This window comes from Trichomonas vaginalis, chromosome IV (assembly GCF_026262505.1).
Source record: "Trichomonas vaginalis G3 chromosome IV, whole genome shotgun sequence".
In the NCBI taxonomy this organism is placed as follows: Eukaryota; Parabasalia; order Trichomonadida; family Trichomonadidae; genus Trichomonas; species Trichomonas vaginalis.
The window spans coordinates 13,903,999-13,925,207 of NC_067206.1; the positions used below are offsets into that span (position 1 = coordinate 13,903,999).

At 31.1% G+C, this 21,209-nt stretch overlaps 2 protein-coding genes and 3 pseudogenes across 5 annotated transcripts, besides 11 other annotated features; 4 read left to right on the forward strand and 1 right to left on the reverse strand.

The window, feature by feature from the left end:
- The first annotated feature begins 21 nt into the window (after positions 1-21).
- Positions 22-680: a mobile genetic element.
- A 2,493-nt stretch (positions 681-3,173) lies between these two features.
- Positions 3,174-3,210: a mobile genetic element.
- Positions 3,174-3,210: a terminal%2Cinverted (terminal inverted repeat of Banshee-A3 transposon ID:TVAGG3_0087850).
- Positions 3,211-3,417: 207 nt separating this feature from the next.
- Positions 3,418-4,722: a mobile genetic element.
- On the forward strand, positions 3,517-4,642 carry TVAGG3_0087870 (annotated as a pseudogene). The gene has a single exon. A coding segment is annotated over exon 1 (1,126 nt).
- Positions 4,695-4,722: a terminal%2Cinverted (terminal inverted repeat of Mariner transposon ID:TVAGG3_0087860).
- A 397-nt stretch (positions 4,723-5,119) lies between these two features.
- Positions 5,120-5,157: a mobile genetic element.
- Positions 5,120-5,157: a terminal%2Cinverted (terminal inverted repeat of Banshee-A3 transposon ID:TVAGG3_0087880).
- Positions 5,158-5,943: 786 nt separating this feature from the next.
- Positions 5,944-5,965: a mobile genetic element.
- Positions 5,944-5,965: a terminal%2Cinverted (terminal inverted repeat of Kolobok-1_TV transposon ID:TVAGG3_0013400).
- Positions 5,966-7,128: 1,163 nt separating this feature from the next.
- TVAGG3_0087910 lies at positions 7,129-9,411 on the reverse strand (annotated as a pseudogene). The gene has a single exon. A coding segment is annotated over exon 1 (2,283 nt).
- Positions 7,129-9,411: a mobile genetic element.
- Positions 9,412-12,645: 3,234 nt separating this feature from the next.
- TVAGG3_0087920 (N-acetylmuramoyl-l-alanine amidase family) lies at positions 12,646-12,882 on the forward strand (the record flags this gene model as incomplete). The annotated part of the gene is made up of 1 exon (XM_051222346.1): positions 12,646-12,882. The coding sequence occupies one exon, from the start codon at positions 12,646-12,648 to the stop codon at positions 12,880-12,882; it is 237 nt and encodes a 78-aa protein (XP_051107332.1).
- Positions 12,883-14,976: 2,094 nt separating this feature from the next.
- Positions 14,977-21,209: part of a mobile genetic element that runs on past the window's edge.
- On the forward strand, positions 16,646-17,317 carry TVAGG3_0087940 (uncharacterized protein; the record flags this gene model as incomplete). The annotated part of the gene is made up of 1 exon (XM_051222347.1): positions 16,646-17,317. The coding sequence occupies one exon, from the start codon at positions 16,646-16,648 to the stop codon at positions 17,315-17,317; it is 672 nt and encodes a 223-aa protein (XP_051107333.1).
- On the forward strand, positions 19,585-20,447 carry TVAGG3_0087950 (annotated as a pseudogene). Its single transcript has one exon. A coding segment is annotated over exon 1 (863 nt).

Consider the following 21,209-nt stretch of genomic DNA (forward strand, 5'->3'; position numbering starts at 1 on the left):
CCACTTCCCCATCCGTTAGCTTTGAGGATATGCGTTAGAATAGCTGTTCTTAAATGAAGGCTTTTCACCTTTAGCGCAATAAACTCTATAACTTTCTGCATCTTTATGTTTGAACCTCCTGAGCCATCATTGACATAAATTTTTATAGGCTTCCACCTCTTGTTCTTGTTCATGGTTCTTCCCTTCCCTAGCTCTTTTGTTCAGTAGTTCTACATCTTTATACACAGCACCGTCTCAGTGAATTCAACAATATTTTCATCGTTAGCTTTACATTCAAACCCTTGTCGAGTTATTGTTCATTTCATACTATAAAAGGTTTTTTTATAGAATGAGAAGAAATCCATCTTAGCTGGTGCCGTTAATGTTCAATTGAACCAACATCAAATGTTGACTCACGAACGCAAACAATATTGTCATAAAGAACTTAGTTCAGAGTGTTGAAGAAAAAGAACCAGAACTGAAATCCGTGAATTTAAACTCAGCTTCAAACGCTAACGCTACATCAGATGTTAAGTTAGAGTATCCACCACTGGACCAAATTCTTCAGAGAAGCCAACGACAACCCTTACACAAATGTTCAAACAAATCCTTCAGATAACGTAGACCATTACCTTCTTCAGTTATATCAAACTATCTTACTCAAAGACGATAAGAAGCTTTTGACAAGTATTATAGCAGAACAAATATCTATCTCTAGCCTTTGCTAAATTTGTAATAATTTTGACCTTATTCTAGTTGGATCTGAGAATATTTTTTGCTGAAATAATAAATTATAATAGCCGATTTATGAAAATTTCTCTGATGGGACGACGTCGCTGAAACGTATTAGTGTTATAGGCATAACTTGTCTGAATTTTTCAAATTTTTTTTCGAAAATCCAAAAAATACAAACAAAAAGCATCAAAATTAAGATTATTGCATATTAACGGTTTTCATTTCATCTTTTTGGAAGATAAACAAAGTAATTTTTCACACCAATAAAGTTTCAGTTTATTACTTTTGAACGAGGAATAGAACACGTACTATATTGTGCGAATTTTGACAACGACAGAAATGTTCCATTTTTTAATTTTTGATTGAACCGTTATCCATTGAAAAACCTCGATTTTAAAAAGTTATTCCAAAATATTCATCTAATGATATTGAATAATATTTATTATTATTACTTTTTATTCAATTTTCACTTTCTGGGATTTCATTTTTTTGTTGTTGTATGGGCCATATTGTTAACCCAAAACGGAAACACAAAGGCAATGCCTAACATTTCTTCACTCACGAACGTCGTCGACTCTCAGCGCGACAGATGCTTGTGCTGCATGATACAACCTGGAATGCCATATACAAAAGGTGCTCGCTTTCTTCTCTCTTGTGGAACTAAGCCCCTGTGAAGGAGTGGTGTCATGAGACAACAGAGATTTTGTGACGATAAGATATAGAAGACTTTAAAGGTATTCCCTAAATGCTGTCGAGAAAGTCCTTTCAGTGGTTACTTATCCATATGACCAAGATGGACGCACAGCGAAGACTCGCGCCAAGTTAGTACATAAGCTGCGCTCGATGCTGTCACAAAAAGAGTTCTTGCATTGCGTAGTGAATCACACCATATTAGGTGGAAACAGAAGCGAGCCTCAGTATTTCCGGAGCTTCAACAATAATGAGTGCTGGAACTCGAATCATCTTGAAGCAATTAAAGAATACAAATCTTGAAAATGTTAAAGAGATTATTAAAGACCGAGATAACAAAAGTGTCCTCTGTCTTTAAGAATTTGGCGTCTCTCATCTTTGAAAGATTCGATCCAGGTCATCGCTTATAAAAAATATCTCAAAAGATTTACACAAAGTTCTCAGCTTCTCATAAGCAGTTGAAGTTTTCAACAGACAAGACTCAGAAGAATTGAAAAAAAGAAGAGCACCTTTCTGGTCAGAATGCAAGCCTAAGTATGTGGCTTTGGTCATGTTTTGCGAAGAAAAAATGACAAACGTACGAAAGTGTGGAGAATTGTGTCTACGCATTACGGTAGGCAATCATTCTTTTTTGCGAACCGCACAATTACAAATGCTTTGAAATGGCAAAAAGGTGTCAATTCGATCCAACTTCAATTCATGCTGTAATGCATGAAAAATAGCGTGACTTCATTTTTGACAGTTTACGAATGTAAAGTGTTGCATCCTTAAAACTTGTAAATATATTACATTCATGATTATCTTGTATATTAATTGAAAATCCATAAAACTCTACAATATTTTTTCTGAAAAACTATAAAAATATAATAAATTAATTCGTTAAATAAAAATATTTGATATTAGAATTTTATTGAAAATAAAAAAACTTAATATTTTAAAGAAATACTTAAATACTTGAATGTTTTAACTTTTACATTATCATATGACTCTCAAATTATTAGCCATTTTGGCTGAGAACTATGGTCTGCGAGGTACATGATAGAATCAGTACCTCGCAGACTATAGTTCTCTATATGGCGCCGAAAATTTTTGGGTGAAATGTCGTCGCATTTCACCAAAAATTTTCGGGCCATAGGAAGAGATTGGAGGGTGTGAATACTATTACATGCTATAGTACTCACACCCTCCAACTCCCATCAAAATCGCATAAAATTTGGCTACTTATTTCACAGATTACCTCCCATTATAAAATATCTATTGTATCTCATCGTACTATATTTCCACCCTATTGTATTTAAAATATAAAATTTGTTTTGATAATATATTTTATATCTTGATTTTCAAACAATATATTCCAGAGTAATATAATTGGGAAATCTATCCAACCTAGCCTTAAATGATACCAAACTCCCTCTGCATTCTCACTCACAAATATTAAAACATCCATCTCTCAAAAAACTAAATTCTTCACAATTTTTTTTAAAATTGAGAACAATAAAAAACGTATCATTCAATAATTTAAAGATACTAACAAATATTAAAAACTTCAAATATGACAGAATATTAGTAATTTTCAATTAAAAAAATATCATTTTGCTTTTCAATTCGAAATAAATCGTAAATATTTTTAAATTAATAATCTGATTTACAGCATTATTATCCGTTTATAAATCTGACAAATTAAAATGACAAAATCCATCAGAAATAGTGTTCACTTTTTTGTCAAAAGATGATAGTCACTATTTTTCACATGCACAACAATTCAATTGTAATAAAACAGATTCATCAAAAAGTGACAGCTCTCAATTTTTGACATTTGTAATTCTAAATTGAATGAAAAAATGAATAATACAAGTCATAATACAATGAATTCTAGATTATAATAAATCTAGAAAAAATAGTTAATTATAATTAATTATTGGAAAGAAGTACCTATTATCATAGGCCATATAGAACTAAGAATCTTCATAGAAAAAAAATATCAGCATAAATCATAAATTATTTTCTAATATAGGTGTAAAAGTGCGTTTAAGCACAAGCGCTCACTATATGAGATCATAAAGAGATATAATAAGCTGATATAATAAATATATAAAATATTAGAAATATTTAATGTATAGATGAGTATGTTGTATTTTGGCGCCATGCCGGATATAAAAATGAATTTTTGAGACAAGAGGCGTTTTCGCGGAAATTTTGGCGGGATTTTTTTCATTTTTTTAATGAATCATAAAGAAACATCCTCGCTCTGCAAAAAAATGCAAAGACTGTAAAAAATCTACGAGACATTGGTAAAATGCTTCGGTATGGATGCTCCTAGCTATTCCACTGTAACGTATCAATGTTAGGATGTATCACTTCATGAACAAAAAGGCGCCCATCATAAAAATTGACAAAAAATCGCCGGGATCAAAGAAAAATCAAAGCAATTCTTCAAGCGCTAGATGAGAGCACACCACAAAGCATCACCAAAAGGAATATAGAGGAGACGATAACCAAGCTAACAAAAGTCACACAGTTTTACTGCACAAATAATCAATAACCACTGCTGTATAACGTTAGGGTATCCGCACAACCTAAATTCATTCACAAAAAAAACAAGAGTCAATCTTCGAAAGAGCTCCTCTCAATATTGGGTGCGTATCAATCACAGAAGTTTCGCTTTTTTAGTAACCGGGGACAGAAGTCTTGGTTATCAAGCAACAGAACCAAAATATCATGTGGACTCCGAAGGATGAAAATCCGCAAACATTCCCGAAGAAAAAAATTAAAAACCAATGATGATGTTGTCGTTTTTTGGGGCGTGAATGGCATCATCGCAATTGATATTCTTCAAAAACCTAATACGATGAATGCTCAGTATCTAATTGACAATGTTCTTACTCAAATTATCAATTCTGATGAGTTTGAGAAATCCAAACAACAAAAACAAAAGTTTGCAATTCATTTTGATAATTCAAGAGTTCACAAAAGTCATAAGGTAATGAATTACTTGTTGGAAAACAATGTCAAAGTTGTTCCAAACCCAATTTATTCACCTGATATTGCACCCTCTGACTTTTTTATTCGGCACGCTAAAAAAGAGAGCTGAAGGACGCGAATTCGCGAGTCCAGATGATCTTGAAAATTTTGTAAGAGAGCAATTGAGCAATTTTCTCATGAATGATTTAAAGCGTGTCTTTCAAGCCTGGATCGATCGCTGCGAACGCGTGATTGAATCCAATGGTGATTATATTAAATAAACTTTATATATATGTAACTTGTTTATTTCTATTCGCAGTATTCAGGTTTGTGCTAAACACACCTTTGGACACCCTATATATAACTATTTTATATAAAAATCAAATTCAATGATCTTAAAGCGAAAGGATAACCTCAAAATTTACGAATATAATGAGTGGGAATAGGCGTAAAGAAAAAATTGATATTTCATATGGTTTTATGATAGATAAGCATTATATTCCCACTCATTATATTCGTAAATTTTGAGGTTTATCCTTCGCTTTTAAGATCATTGAATTTGATTTTTATATAAAATAGTTATATATTAGAAAATAATATGAGTTTATGTGATATTATTTTTCAGAAGATTTTGTGTTCTTCTTCAAAATTTTATTTTTTATTAAAAAGAATCTTTACAAAATATACATTTACTTTAATTAATATTTAAAATCGTGCTCTATCAAAAGTTCCAAAAATTCAATATTTTAGCTTTTCTGAGGTGTCACTTTTGATGAATTTCTGTTTACAACACAATTCATGCTCTATGACTGGGTTCACAAATGGACACCCATAGTTTCCAAAGTTTCTTCCATTGGATCTACCTGCATGAATGAAGCGTTTAACTCCAAAATTGCATGCTATTTGGACAAATCAAGAGCCTGGAAGAACATTAACATTAGAGTTAACGTTGCAATCTTAGAATGGAATGATCCAGAGCATTTTCTCGGAGATATACAAAAAGCATTACATCTTCCCCACTTCCAGAAGATTGTGTCAAATCATTTGAAGAGAATTGTTACTCCAAAGTGATATTGAAACAAAAAACTGTTACAAAAGGTTCTAAAAAACAGAACAAATACAAAAAATTCATTCAGAGTGTACCAGGAGGAGATTATCAAGTTTTCAAGTCCGAATGGGAATCAGAAGACGAAGACATTGATGACTTTGATTAACGAAAATTACATTTTATTTATTGCTTTTGTTTTTAATTAAATTATTATTATGCTCATTTTCTTATTTTGATTTTTTCTCATTATGATATAAATAATTTATTAATGCATTTATCCAATAATTATGCTATGATATTTTTATGCCATATTTCATTTCTCTTATATTTGATAATCTGGTAAAATATAGTTCAGACTATAATCATTTTAGATTATTGATATATTTATATAGGTTAGAATAAAATTAGTTTCATTTTCTACTTTTATTTTGAATTAATAATTTATAATATCAAATATTATGGCGTAACCTCTCCTTTAAAATATAGATATATATAGGCCTATAGAGTTTATTGGCACTCTCAAAACTCTAGAATTTTGAGTTTACTATACCCTTAACAAATACATTTAGATTTTATGGGAATTTCTCGCATATGTTCGTACATGAGCAAATACTATACCTTTTGCGAATAAAGAATTTTTTCATAAAAAAATTTTTTAGGAATTAGCATATCGGCGTTTTGCGACATTGCCAAACGCCAGATTTTAACCCGACATATGAGCATAAGCTCGTATATTGGAATAAACTCGACTTATTCCATATTAAAGTTATTATAATAATAAGGCACTTAATGTGCAAATCTAATTGAATTAGAAAATGCACATTAAGTGCCTTTTATTGGAATATGTAATACCACATATGGAATACCGAAATCCGAGCATCAATTAGGAATGAACTAGTGCAAATTTTAGAAATACAGTATTATGTTAAATTCAGGATAAAAATTGTTAGAAATTTATATTTACAAATGAGTAAATTAGTATTTTGTAAAGTTTTCGTTTGATTTTCAAGCTTGTTGGAGAAAAATAATGAAAATAATTATTTATTTAAGCAATTTACACTAAAACTTTTTATGGAAATTGTAGTTCTAGCATGTCTTAGAATTTAATTGTCATTTAAAGTGTGAAATGCATTGATTTGCTAGTGAATGTAAATCGGGAATACAAATTAATATAAATGAACGAAAAATCTTCTAAGAACATCCTAAAATCAATCACCCTTTGAGTGGCTTTCATAATATATCTAGATGATAAACCAGAAATTGAACCCGCATATGGGTCCCATTAGGATAAATTGTAAACTATTCAAAATAGTTTACAAATTAATTTAGGTAATAATAAAATTTTTATATTGAGATAAATTTAAAAAAATCTTAGGAGAATGTTATGGATTTTCTTCATTGAACCATTCGATAAATGAGCATCTTTGCGAGCCATTTGTGTTCGAGAGTCTTGTACCATAAAGGTGGCATCTCAGCAGTTGAGCATCCCTTCAATGCATTGATATCTGTTGATGGAACAGAGTATGCGACTTCATCATTGATCATGATCCAATATGCACTTTTTTGCAAAAAGACCACGTAATGAAAATGCAATAGGCAACAATTGCAATCAATTGATATCTTTGCCTTTCGACTGTTGGAGTGTCAACTTTTTCGGGAAGTCAAAGATGACTTGATGAACGAATCATTCTGCCACTCTCTCTGAATGTCGAAAGTCAAGAATTGTAGCCATGATGTGTCCTTGTAGTTGACAAATGATATTGAATGGCATGATCGAGATCTGGTTCTCCAATTCTGGTGTGAATCGAGTAGCAATTTGTTTGTTCGTTGGCACTATCACGGTAAGTGATTCGGAAGAGTTGACCGATTCCGATTCCTGGTATTTTCTCTGCGAGATCTGTGATCAATCTTGTCATCGTGTCATCACAATCTTGTGCCTCATATGTTGAGTTACCAAGTAATGTGGCAAGTTCATGGGGAACGAAGACTAATCCTTTGGACTTCAATGAATTCAAATTTGTAAAGATACTTGACATCTCTGTTACGATGGGAGAGGACTGATTGGCAACCTTCAAAACTTCTGTTCTCACTTCGGATATGTAGAACAGAACCTGTAAACATACTAGAGACGTGAAAACTTAAATTTTATAATCCCTGGGATGCACTTTCTTCGATTTTTTTAAAATTTTTGGGATAAATTTTGACATCTTTTTTTTTGCTGGCGACCCCCCGTTTAGGGCATCAAAAAAACATGTTGTTTCATTATTATTTAAGATGCTTTTTTATGTTGAATTGTTAATTTTTTTATTTCCACCTGGGATATTTTGAATTGGGCTAGCCCAATCCCACCTCTCAATTTTCTCTCAATTGGGCAATGGGGATCCCATATAAAATGTATTGTAACAAAATTTTACATGCATAATATAGTACAATTAAACAACATTCTAAAAATATTAAATTCACATCATTTACTTGAAGATTTTATATTTTCAACAAAAATTAATACAATAATTACATTAAATTGAGGAGATTTATAATATTTATTATAAATTAAAATATTATTACTCATTAATTTGTTGAAATATTGCATTTTAGTGGTAAAAATTAAAATTTAAGTTTACATGGAGAAAAAAAATTTTAAATTCCAAAAAAATTCAATTGGGATAACGATAGGGACAAAAATTTAGAATCCCCATATGCTTGGGATAAAATCACATGACTAAACATACGTTCAAATGACACGTATTTCCCATATTATGAAGACCAACAATACCACCTTTAATTGGGTAAAGGTAGTTCGCCTCTTGTGATGACTGTATGATATCGACAGCTTGATGAGCGACAGCAATGATGTTCCGCTTTGATGGTTTCATGGAGGGTGCAACAACAGCAGCGACGGTATCGCTTGAAGGAAGAACCTTTGTTGGTGTAAAATCTTCGAAAAGGAGTAACTCTTCATTATCATTCAGGGGTGATCCATCAATGTTATAATTTGTCAAACCGAATAAACCTGATATGATCAGAGGAAGTGATGTGCGCTCACCTCGAAAACCATTTTTCATGCAGGACCAGCATGACTTGAAACGTGCAAAGAAACGCTCGACAATCTGCCTGTCCTGGGCAATGGCGTTGTTGCGTTCAACGTCTGCTTCTTCGTGGCTTCTCTTCATCACCACGGCAGTAACGTGATATTTCTGGATTCCAATATAGCCCCGGTCGGCAAGTACAGGATATTGGTAATCATCAAATCCTCGCTTTACTGTCAAAAAATCCGAGACTTTTGACAAATCGAAAATCTTCTTGTCATGGACTGCAGCCATAAACTCAACGTTTTGATGTATGGCTTTTCCATCTGGTGACACGAGGACTTGGAGCTTAATACCGTTGCAGTGGTTTTTTTCATCCCAACTATAAAGCCTCTCTTCCTTTACCGAAGGAATGTTGAAAGGAATTGTAGTGCTGTCTACAGCTGCAACAGCATCAGGGAAGTTTGTAAATTTGTTCTTCATTGAAGTTAACGGTGGACAGTGATTGGGAAGAAAATAGCTCGCAAAGATTGGAAATGCAACATTGGTAGTTCTTGTAACTAATTTGGAATAGCATGACTGGGAAATATGTAGCAACGGACATAATGCTGAATAGGGCAAGTATGTGCAGTAATATGTGAGCGTGAGGAAGAGAGACTCGATTGTTGAAAATTTGACCTTCCTTCCTCTTCTGGCCCTTCCACAGTTGGATTCAATAATGTCAGCGAGGTATTCCAACTGTTCATATGTGAAGTTGCACAATGATCGGAGCTGGAGCTTTGGATGCATCCTGATGAATATTGAAATCGAGAACCTGGGCATTGGATTGGTCAATGTCATCTCTTTTGCCTCTTCTTCATTTAATGGCTCTTCATTTGTGTCGGAATTCTCAGGTGTAACAGTAACAACAATGTTCGCCCTTCTGGATTCTTTTATCTTGGTGATGATATCTTCATCGCATGGTTCATCCATGTTGATAAATGAAGTGATTAAAAGATATAAAAATCTTATCAAATTTGAAATAGAGTTCAAAATTAATAAATAATGAAACCCAATCAATTTAATCATATCTAGATATCCTAATATATATCATTTTAAACTTGAAATTAAGAAACTGTGAAGAATTAAAAAACGTTTAAAATCTTTCATACAATTTAATCATATCTATATATTCTAGTATATATCATTTTAAACTCGAAATTAAGAAACTGTGAAGAATTAAAAAAAACGTTTAAAATCTTTTAATAGAAATAGTTTATTTAAAAAATAAAAGTTTAACTGGTGCATAAGTAAAAATTAGATTCTCGAACTTATTATTATTTTTGATTGAAATATTAAGATAGTATTCCAATCAAAAATAATAATAAGTTCGAGAATCGTAATTTTAGAACTTTTTTACATTCTTCACGCCTGTAAAAATATTCCATAATTACAGATTGTAATGCATGAAAAATAGCGTGACTTCATTTTTGACAGTTTACGAATGTAAAGTGTTGCATCCTTAAAAACTTGTAAATATATACATTCATGAATTATCTTGTATATTAATTGAAAATCCATAAAACCCTAACAATATTTTTTTCTTAAAAAACTATAAAAATATAAATAAAATTAATCGTTAAATAAAAATATTTGATATTAGAATTTTATTGGAAAAATAAAAAACTTAATATTTTAAAGAAATACTTAAATACTTGAATGTTTTAACTTTTACATTATCATATAGACTCTCAAATTATTAGCCATTTTGGCTGAGAACTATGGTCTGCGAGGTACATGGATAGAATCAGTACCTCGCAGACTATAGTTCTCTATATGGCGCCGAAAATTTTTGGTGAAATGTCGTCGCATTTCACCAAAAATTTTTCGGCGCCATAGGAAGAATTGGAGGGTGTGAGATACTATTACATGCTATAGTACTCACACCCTCCAACTCCCAATCAAAATCGCATAAAATTTGCTACTTATCTTCAGATTACCTCCCATTATAAAATATATCATTGCTATCTCATCGTACTATATTTCCACCCTATTGTATTTAAAAATATAAAATTTTTTGATAATATATTTTTATATCTTGAATTTTCAAACAATATATTCACAGATAATATAATGGGAAATCTATCTCAACCTAGCCTTAAAGTACCAAACTCCTGCTTGCATTCTCACTCACAAATATTAAACATCCATCTCCAAAAAACTAAATTCTTCACAATTTTTTTAAAATTGAGAACATAAAAAACGTATGCATTCAATAATTTAAGATACTAACAAATATTAAAAACTTCAAAATATCAGATATTAACGTTTTTCAATTAAAAAAATATCATTTTGCTTTTCAATTCGAACATAAATCGTAAATATTTTTAATTAATATCTGATTTACAGCATTATTATCCGTTTATAAATCTGACAAATAAACGACAAAACCATCAGAAATAATGTCACTTTTTGTCAAAAGTGAAGTCACGCTATTTTTCATGCACAACACAGATTTTATTAATTACTACTTTTTTAGATACATTCTAAAGCTGGCGAAGCAACGCTAAAGTGATGATTAACAGTGAATCACTGCGACGACCCAACATAATATATTGAGATTAATTTTCTAGGTACGGTTGAAATGGCGGAGACCTTCTGGCTGTGCCTCAGAGCCCCTAAAATATTTCAAAAGAAATATTTTTACCATTTCGTCGAAAGATTAATATCTGACTATGTCCGAGATAGCATCACTCAGGCGAAAGTATTACGCCGAGAATACCGATACAAGTTTCTATCTAGTATAAGCGCCAGTATTTAGAAGAAAACATCTAAAAAAATGAACTATTTGTTCCATTCAATTATCAATTTTTTTTGTGAAAAAAGAAATTTTGAAATTATACTTATAATATTGTTAGCATATATAAAATAAACATTTTGGGAAAAATTATAAAAATTTTCCTAAATGTTAGTCACCGTTACGGTTTTTTCTTTGGGGGGCTCGCAAGCTCGCCCCCAAAGAAAAAACCGTAACGGTGAGCTCACATTTCGGCATAGTTTAAGTCTAGGTTTTGCATTTTAAAATGTTTGTTACCTTATCTTCTATCAAAAAGTGGCAAAAATTTGTTTGAAATTTGAAAAAGATATTTTTATTTGCATAAATGACATTCAACTAAGCTGTAGCATGATTCTTTTGCATGCTCTAGTTTTTTTCTCAGTTCAATCTCCTTCCATACTCTTGCTTTTACCAGTAAGATCGCACCAAAATTCTCAAAATTTAAGATCTCCAAATTTTATGTCCAACTCCAATTATCAAACGCCCTCATTAACGCCACTCATAGCCATCTTTCATGCATGAGAAATCGTTATGAGAAGATTTTTTACGGCTAATTATCAGTAGTATATATGATGGGTTTAGTGACTTTTTTTGTAAACGTAAGAATTCATGCAATATCGAGCGATTTTGTATCATTTTTTTTAACATATGAAGTAAAAAATGTATGATTCTTACGGTTTTTATTCTTACATTTTTGAATAAATTAAGTCATGAATTCGTAAGAAAGCGCGACATTATTAAATAAATTAGTAATAAATATTATATACTAAACACATTTTAAAAAAATTAACATTAATTTTAAAATAATTTATTTTTTATCTTTTATAAAAGAAGCTATATATAGATGATGTCAGATATTCCGCGATTAATTAAACATTGTTTAAATCCTGAATGGAATCAATGGAGTCATAAACTTTAAAAAGAATTTGATGAGTTCAACATTGAACTTTAAGAAATTAATGATTATTTGAATTTATGATATCAATTATTTGATTTATTCTTTCTTCAATCTCTTCTATTCTTTTTGTTAAATCATCAATTTTCATTAATGAGGTGATTCTCGATTGAGGAATAGATTTCAAACTAACCACCCCTTTTATTTTTGAAATTTTGAATCCATCAACTTTAAACATTTTATTCAATTTACACGTTGTCAATTCTTCAAATAATTTTTTATTGTTAGCATAATAGTCATTAAATTCTTCAACAGATGAAAAAATTTTTATTTCAGTAATTGGTTTAACAACGTTTATTTTTTGTTGAACATTTTCACTTTCATTTATTTCTTCCTCCTCTGTTTCATTTATTTTTAAAATCGGTTTCATTTATCATTAAATAAAAATTAGAATATAAGTGATGAAATATATTTTTTAATTAATATTAAATCAGAAATGGCTGCAGGATTCTTTAAAAAATTATGGGATGGAATTAAGAAAGCTGCGGGTTGGGTTCATAAAAATATTATTAAACCCGTTGCAAACTTTTTGGCACCAGTAGCGAAAACGGCAGGAACTATCATAGGTGGAGTATTAGGTACTAAAGCAGGTAATCCGGCGATGGGAACACAAGCAGGTAACGCAATTGGTGGAATAGCTGAAGGAATACTTAATAAAATAGGAGGTAGATAGTGGAAAAATAAATTATTTTTATCTTAGTATCGGTTGAAGTCTTTGATAAACTTTTTCTCCTTTATTTAATATTTCTCTTATTGGGGCGGCTTTTGTGTGTTATTGATTCAGCAACGTCACTAATTGCTTCTTTATTCTTAAATATCCAATTTGCTCCTTTCTTCATTGTTTCCCAAACTTTATGCGCTCCTCTTTTTACTTTATCCCACAGTTTCTTAAATATACCTGCAGCCATAGTTGATTATTTCATTAAAATTAAAAATTCATTTTCATCTTTTAATTTTGATTTTTTATTTAATAATAAATGACGACTAACTATTTGGTGCCAAACACTAAACCGATTAATGGAAATGTGTTTCATTCATTCGAAAAGATAAATGAAATATTCGCAAAGAATGACGGTAGAAGATATTATAGAGAACTTGAAAGTTCATGCTATGACTCTGATGCTCCATATTTTGATGATAAACAAACTCATTTAAGAATTACAAATCCAGCTCATGATGTGAATCAATTAGGTGACACATATATTAAACGCAAAGTTAAAGCAACTCTAGTTTCAAATAAAGCTTTCACATGTGATGCCGCTTTTAAATGCATGCGTTTATTCGTTGGTTACAAATCATCAAATCAAAGCTTTAAACAATTAGAAGTAGAAACTGAAAGAGGTGATGCCGGTTATCTTCAGATGGATTGCGCCCGTGAATCTTTCGCATTTGCAACATATAAACCAAAATCAGAAAGGAAAGTTAAAAAGTTTGTTCATTCGTTATATAATAATGTTCAAAAATATGATAACTCAGTATGTGGTAAATATATTGACCCTTCAGAAGTTTTCAAGAAAGCAAATGAAGAAGTTGATGTCACTTTTGATATGATTATTCCGGTAAATGATTTGTTAGCATTTCAGGCGTTCGATGATTATCCTAAATCATTTGGTGATATCATTCTTAAATATTATGTTTTCAGGATACTTTAGTATTTTGTCAGGTTGACCCGTTAAGAGTTGCTGATTTACAAAATTACGTTTATGAAAAGATAACTGATGAAAATTATGAAAAGATTATGAATCATGTTTATAAATATGATCGCAAATTCCAACAAATCGGACTTCCTACCAAATTAATTACAAGCTTAGCCGCTACATCTGCTGAGGCAACAGTTGATGACGTTATTATTTCATGCACAAAGATGGAAGTTTTAGAGGATAAATGTATTACACCAGGATACGGTTTAATTGAAGAATCAGTTAAAGCAATACCATGTTTATTCAGTAAGGAAGATCCATTCATGATTCCAGCTCAACATATTGACGTTCGTTCACTAAATGGAGGTTGCATCACTCCTGAAGGTATCAGCTCAGATTTCTCATACGCTCTTCATAATGTTACAGATGTTGTGTTAACATTTCCGAAGAATGCAATGCAAAGAACGGTTTTAGAAAATCCAATGCTTCGAGGTCTTCAGGTCACTATAGATTCCAGAAACTTCCCCGATCAAGCGATGACCACAGTGGGTGACATATTCTTTACACGTATGCTTCAAGCTTCTGATTTAGATGGAGTGAATGAATGCACAGAAGAATACGAGGACTCATTAACTAGACCACTGAATGCAGATGATGGCACGCCATTAGCTAGAACATGGAAAGACCAAACTTCATTCTTATGCACTATTCCAGTTCAACGTGATGGAGCGGGTATATTCTTTGATGGATTAGAAACTTTCAACTCACAAGTTACAGTACAAGTGAAAGCTTATCCAATCATTCAGGGTGAAAATGACACTTACTGTTCAAAGGTGACAAATCCTCCTCAGGTTTGGTTTACTAGGACTACATATTGGACATGGACACCGGATGAAGGTTTGAAATATCATCCAACAGGTACACCACCACAGTATAGAAGTTCATATGATGAAATATTGATGAATAGAAATGTTTAAAATTATAAATTTATTTTTGATTAAATGGATTTAAATTCATCCACACCTTATGAAGAATTAGCGGGAGTATATAATACATACATAGATGATATGATTAATGAAGCATTGAGTGATAATAGAAATGCTCTATCTAAGGAAAAATTAATGAAAATTCCATATTCTGAATGTTACTTAAATTCAATCACTGCAGCAATTGGTAAACAGAATAAAGGTAAAACATTAACGATATTAAAACAAATTATCATTATTGCTAACACCTCCCCCATTCACATGTGTTAATTTATATCAACCGTTCAGGTTCACCTTCAGATGATACATTTGAATCTTTAAAGCATTTAATCAAAATTCCAATTATTTATTTATCACAAGAAGAAGCAGAAGATTATTTAAAAAACTTTTAATGTATAAAGAATTATATAATACAATCAAGAAGCAAGGATTAGAGGATAAAATTATTGATAAACAACGGGATGAATTATTTGAAACACTTTCTATTTCAAATTTTGATAGAGAATTTTTGCATTCACTCATTTTTCTAGATGATGCAGTGAAATCAAAACTAATAACAAATGAGAAATCATATTTTAATCAGTTATTAACTCAATGTCGACACATTCAGTGTTCATTCTTCATGGCTGTTCAATATTTCAAAGCATTAAGCACAAACATTAAATCAAATCTATCAACACTTTTCATTTTCAGTGGGTTTAGTCGTCAACAGTTGAACGTTATGCTTTATCAAGTGAATTTACCAATGAGCATTAATGAACTTTACACACAATATCAGCAATTAGGTGAACATGGGAAAATAATAGTTGATTTAAATAAAGGAGGTGTTAAATTTGATTAACTTTTTATAATTAATTTTTATTTTTATTTATAATTAAACATGACAGAAATGGTAAATCTTCTACAGGTTCCATTAAAACAAGGGACAAACAAAAAGGGTGCATATAATAGAACTATGAAAGTTCCTGATGGAATGAAAGAATTAGTTCATATTGTTGCTGGTCTTCAAAAAGGTGTTAAACAAATGAGAAACGTTTTAACATTACCAGAAGCTCAAGCATATGCCAAACGTCATGGTCCAAATTGGGAAGCACACGAAGCAGACATTACGGGTCCAAATGGAAAACCTGATGGTATAAATGAAGTTTTCGTTACTGATGGTCAAGGTAATATTAAAGTCATAAATGGTTATAAATTAACTATATCTGATTATCCTAAACGTAAATATATAATGAACGTTATCCTATGCAATTTGATGAAAATGGAAAAGCTGTTAAACAATACATTGGAGAAGGTGAACATGGTCCAATTAATTCATACCGTCATAATCCATATTCTTATTTCAATGAAGAATTAAATGCTGTTGAAGAGGGACCGGATGGATTACCACGATATTCTAACCAGTTTGATGGTCAATATGCAAATATTAGACCTGAAATTTCAGCTAAGAAATTCTTTAAAGTCGCTTTATTCGATCCAGTTTTCGCAAATGTTAAAGATGAACTTAAACAGCAATTCCAACCAATTATAGTAGCAAGAATTGCATCAGGTGCTTTATCTCAAGCATTCAAAGATTTAATTAAGAAACCATTATATCAGCAACGAGGTTTAACTTATGATTTAGTTAAGGAATCAGATAAAAGAAAATTTGAGAAATCAAATGATTATAAGAATGCAATTAATGAATATATTAAGTCTATTAATTTCGATGAAAATGCTAAAAATCAACTTTATGAACAAATACAGGGAATAATAGATTCAAAAGTTCCAGCAAATAAAAGTTTAAATATATTTTTTTATTCGATTATAAATGAGAAGACGTTTCACTAGTCAAAAGAACACTAACGCAAAAGCAGAGATTACGGTTGGTTATAACGTAAATGATGATAAATCACGAATTATTCAAAATGTTAAAGTTAATGTTAGCCCTGAATTAACAAGGTCAGCAACTCAACCAAATTTATTAACTCGTGACTTACCGAAGAATGAGGAGAATGAAGAAAACCATGAGAATGGAGACCCAATCATTTTATCTGAACCCGGTAAAGAACCTGTTGAAATTCCCACTTATCCAACATACCCCCCACCTCTTTCATCAAACATCGAGAACCCATATAAAATAGACATTAATTCTGAATTAATGAAAATTTACCGTGATATAATAATTAATAATTATGATTCAATAATAAATTTAATTGACCAATCCGGTTTAATTATTTTACCTTATGAATCATTAATTCACATTATCGCCATTCTTTGTGATGTTCAAGATTCAGACGTTAAGATTCAATTTTTCATAGATGATGAGGTTTCATGCTGCGGAACAGTTGCAAAAATAAATCCTATAAAGGATATTAGCACAATTAAGATATCAAAGAACGGAACAACAACTGAACTTCATTTAACATATAATGATATTTATAATAAAATAGTTGATGAATATAAAATATCACTTGAAAAATTCTTTGTTAAGGCTATTTAATATTCAAGCATTAACATTATCGAATAATAATCCTTTGAATCATAATCAATAATAATTGACCTTTCACCAGTTTCTATCGTTTGTTTTATTTCTTTTTGTTCCCCACTATCCGGATCGGTCATTGTAATTGTTTTTGTTATAGTATCAGCTTTATCTTTAACTTCAATCTTTTTTCCATCGGGATATTTAAACCAAAATTCCAAAAATTCGATATTGTCAATCTGTTCATATTTTAATCTATCAATTACATTTTTAATACCATCTGAAAATCTTATGAAATGGTTATTATATGGGTTTGATTGAACTAAATTTGAATGAAGTGAAATATAACCTGTTGATGAATATGACATTGACTCATATTTTCTGAAAACACTAAAATTTATAACATGAATGAATTTCTTATTCGTTGAATTTATGAATTCTTGAGGTAATCTTATTCTAGTTTTATTTATCACTGGAAAATAACGCTTTACCATATTTTTATTCGTAATAAAAATGTCAATTATCAATATTATTTCGAATAATAGCTGTGAATTAAATTTAACAGTTAGCGGAATTTATAATGTTACTCTCGTTTCTGTGAGTGGTAAATTTAATCCCATTCTTTTAGACCTTTCAGATTATATATCATTTATTAAAGATGACCATGAAAAAACGTATGATATGTATATAAATAATGTGATAGCGAAATGGGATATTAACACGATTTTAAGTTATTTAAATGAATCATTTATCGTATGGTATGAAGAAAATTTTAAATCAAACCTGATAAACTTTTTGAACTTGATGAAATAATAACCTTATTAAATTTCCGCTGAAAATTAAATTTTGTACTCCTCATCTTCGTTCATTGTTGGGGATATTAAATTTTGAAAAAGATGTTGGGGATGTTTTGTATTCTGACACTGGTTCCAATTTCATTTTAATCAAATGTGATAAAGTTAATACCCCAATGAGATTTTCACATCAAACATTAGACCCTAACTCTTACCCATCAATACAAAACATTTTATCCATCACAATTTCTTCGAACCTCCTGTTTGCTTTGTAGACCCAATATCTAGCACAGTGCTAGATATTCAAAGCAAACAGGAGGTTCGAAGAAAATTAAAGAAGCAAACCTTCCACCGCACACTCATACAGGAACGACAAACACAACAGGAAATCATTCACATTCAATAACAAAAAGAGGTTATATAAATCTTGCAGCGGGTTCGAATAGATGGGGAATGAATAGATATGATATCACAACTGACCCAGTAGATTCAAGCACAGGTATTTTCTGTGGAACCTCAGGAAATCATTCACACACTTTCACAACAAATCCAACAGGCTCGGGTAAAGATTACATGCCACCATTTGTGACTCTATTCGCATGGTACCGCGTTCATTGAATGTGCTTGAGACTTGACCCAAAGGGTTTAGGCTTACCGAATGAACTAAATATATTTTATGTCTGTAATTAATTAGGTAATGAGATAATGGATGAACTGCAGAAATAATGTTTACGTTAAGTGACTCAAAGAGTCCGGAGACAAAGTCTCATGTTTACGTTAAAGGTTTTTAGGTTATTCAATAATTAATTATTTTTGAAGAACTGAAGGTGCTACCATGTTACCATGTGCTACCAGGTTAATTAACTTCTCTGAAAAAATGAGACAACATGACATTTTGACAACAAGCCCGGAAATAAATGTTTACGTTAAGTGACTCAAAGAGTCCGGAGACAAAGTCTCATGTTTTGTCATGATTTCATCGTATATGTTTTGTCATGATTTCATCGTATATGTTTTGTCATGACTTATGAAGGAGGCGTTGAAGATGTTATACCATCTAAGAACTTGAGAGAGTCGAAGCCAACACATCTGGGTCCATTAGAGCGGGAGTTCTGGAAAGACAAAAATATGCCAGAAAGAATAAGAAAATTCTTCTAAACTTTTTCATTAGATGTAAATCAGACATGAACGAGAACAGTCATGATATCATTAATGGTACCATTTATTTTAACATAAAGACGCAAAGCGGCGGGGCATAGCCCATGAACAAAAATAATGTTTATGTTAGCATGTTAGATCTAACACGTTTTCTAACCACTTTTCTAACATGGTCTAAAACTCTCGAAAATCATGAATTTTTGACATTTCCTTATGAAAGAAAAATAACGCTAATTTTTTTCTAAGAAAAATTTTTATCTTGTATGTAAAGATATGATTTCAACAATAGGTTCTACAACACTTCAAACAACAACTTCACCAAACTCTTTAGTTATGAATCCAACATCTATGTTAGTAGAGATGAAAAGCTTCATTCCTTCTTCATATACTTTTGAGACAGAAATACAAAGAATTAAGCAAGAACTTTTAACAAGTAATTTAGACTGTAGGGCGAAAGATGAAACAAATGAACAGTTCTTTATGACATGCAGGACATTATTGACCATTTACCAAATTGCCTGAAATCCAACAACAAAAGCTCACTATTCATGAATTCGATGAATAGAAGTGAAACAACTGACTCAGTAGAAATAAAGAAGTTCATACGTAAAGTAAACTATGAATTCCTTGGATATCATTGCAACCATAAAGTTATGGACAAAGATTGCGACATGGTATATAAGAATGTTTCTGACATATATAAATCTGAAGAATTTAAGACCTACGACAACTTTGTTTCATTAGTTGCCGAATGTGTATGGCAGATAAGAGATAAAGATAAAAGATGTAAAATATGGAATGGACAAATAAGACCCGCTATGTTTGAGTTAAAGAAAACCATTGACGCCTTAGTTGTTCTAGCAGGTCAAATTTCAATGTATAACGCAAAAATGAATCCGCAATGTTCAAAATGTAAAGCAGCAATAAGGAAATATAACTACTCCGTCAAAGAGATAGAACGTATGCGAAACGACTATGCTGACTTAAAGAAAGAAGTAGAGAAACCAGCAGAAGATAAAATGGACATGTTAGCATTTCTGAACAAAAACTATCCAACAGCTAACGATTTCCTATTATCTGATGTCAAGAAGAAGTATAAAGAAACCTTCGGCATAGTTAAAATTTTTGATATTCTTCGTGAAGAAATAGAAGCTACAAAACTGTTTAAAGTCATGAACCATCGCAACATATACCATGTAAAACGCTTGTAAATAGTTATGTTAGAAAAGTGGTTAGAAAACGTGTTAGATCTAACCATCTACCCTAAACATTATTTTTGTCTGAAAAATGACCAAATTTCATGAATTTCATTAGTTAGAAAAATAACGCTAATTTTTTCTAAGAAAATTTTTTATTTTGTATGTAAAGACAGTAATGTCAAACATTGAGTTTGAAACAGTTAGAAAGATTGACAATGACACCAAAGTGGTTAGAATAGGTGATTTAAACGTAAGATACTCAAAGAAATACAACAAATATTCTTTGTCAGACATTATATCTCCATCTGGAAAGAAACAAAGGACTGGGTTAGAATTGCTTCTACTCAGAAAATTTTGACAAGAAATCCTGAGCTTATGATATCAGTAGCATTTCATGGAACAAGAGCATATCTTATAGACAAAAGTCTTATACCAATAGTTTTGTTATGGTTAGACCCAGTTGTTGGATATAACTTCATAACTTATGGTTCATTCGATACGGAACGTTGCAGTGAAGGCTTACTTTACATCGTTCAGAAACCGAAGGACTTCAATACAAAGAGATATAAGATAGGAAGAACATATAATATAACTCAAAGATATGACAGTACAGTCAATAGAGTCAAGGTTGTGTTCGTTAATGATATGAGAGCTGCTGAAACAGAACTACTTGAAAAGTTTGAGAAAAGGTATGGTGCTCCATGAAAGGTAAAGAAACGTTTGAAGTAGATGAGATAGATAAAGCTATAAAATTATTTG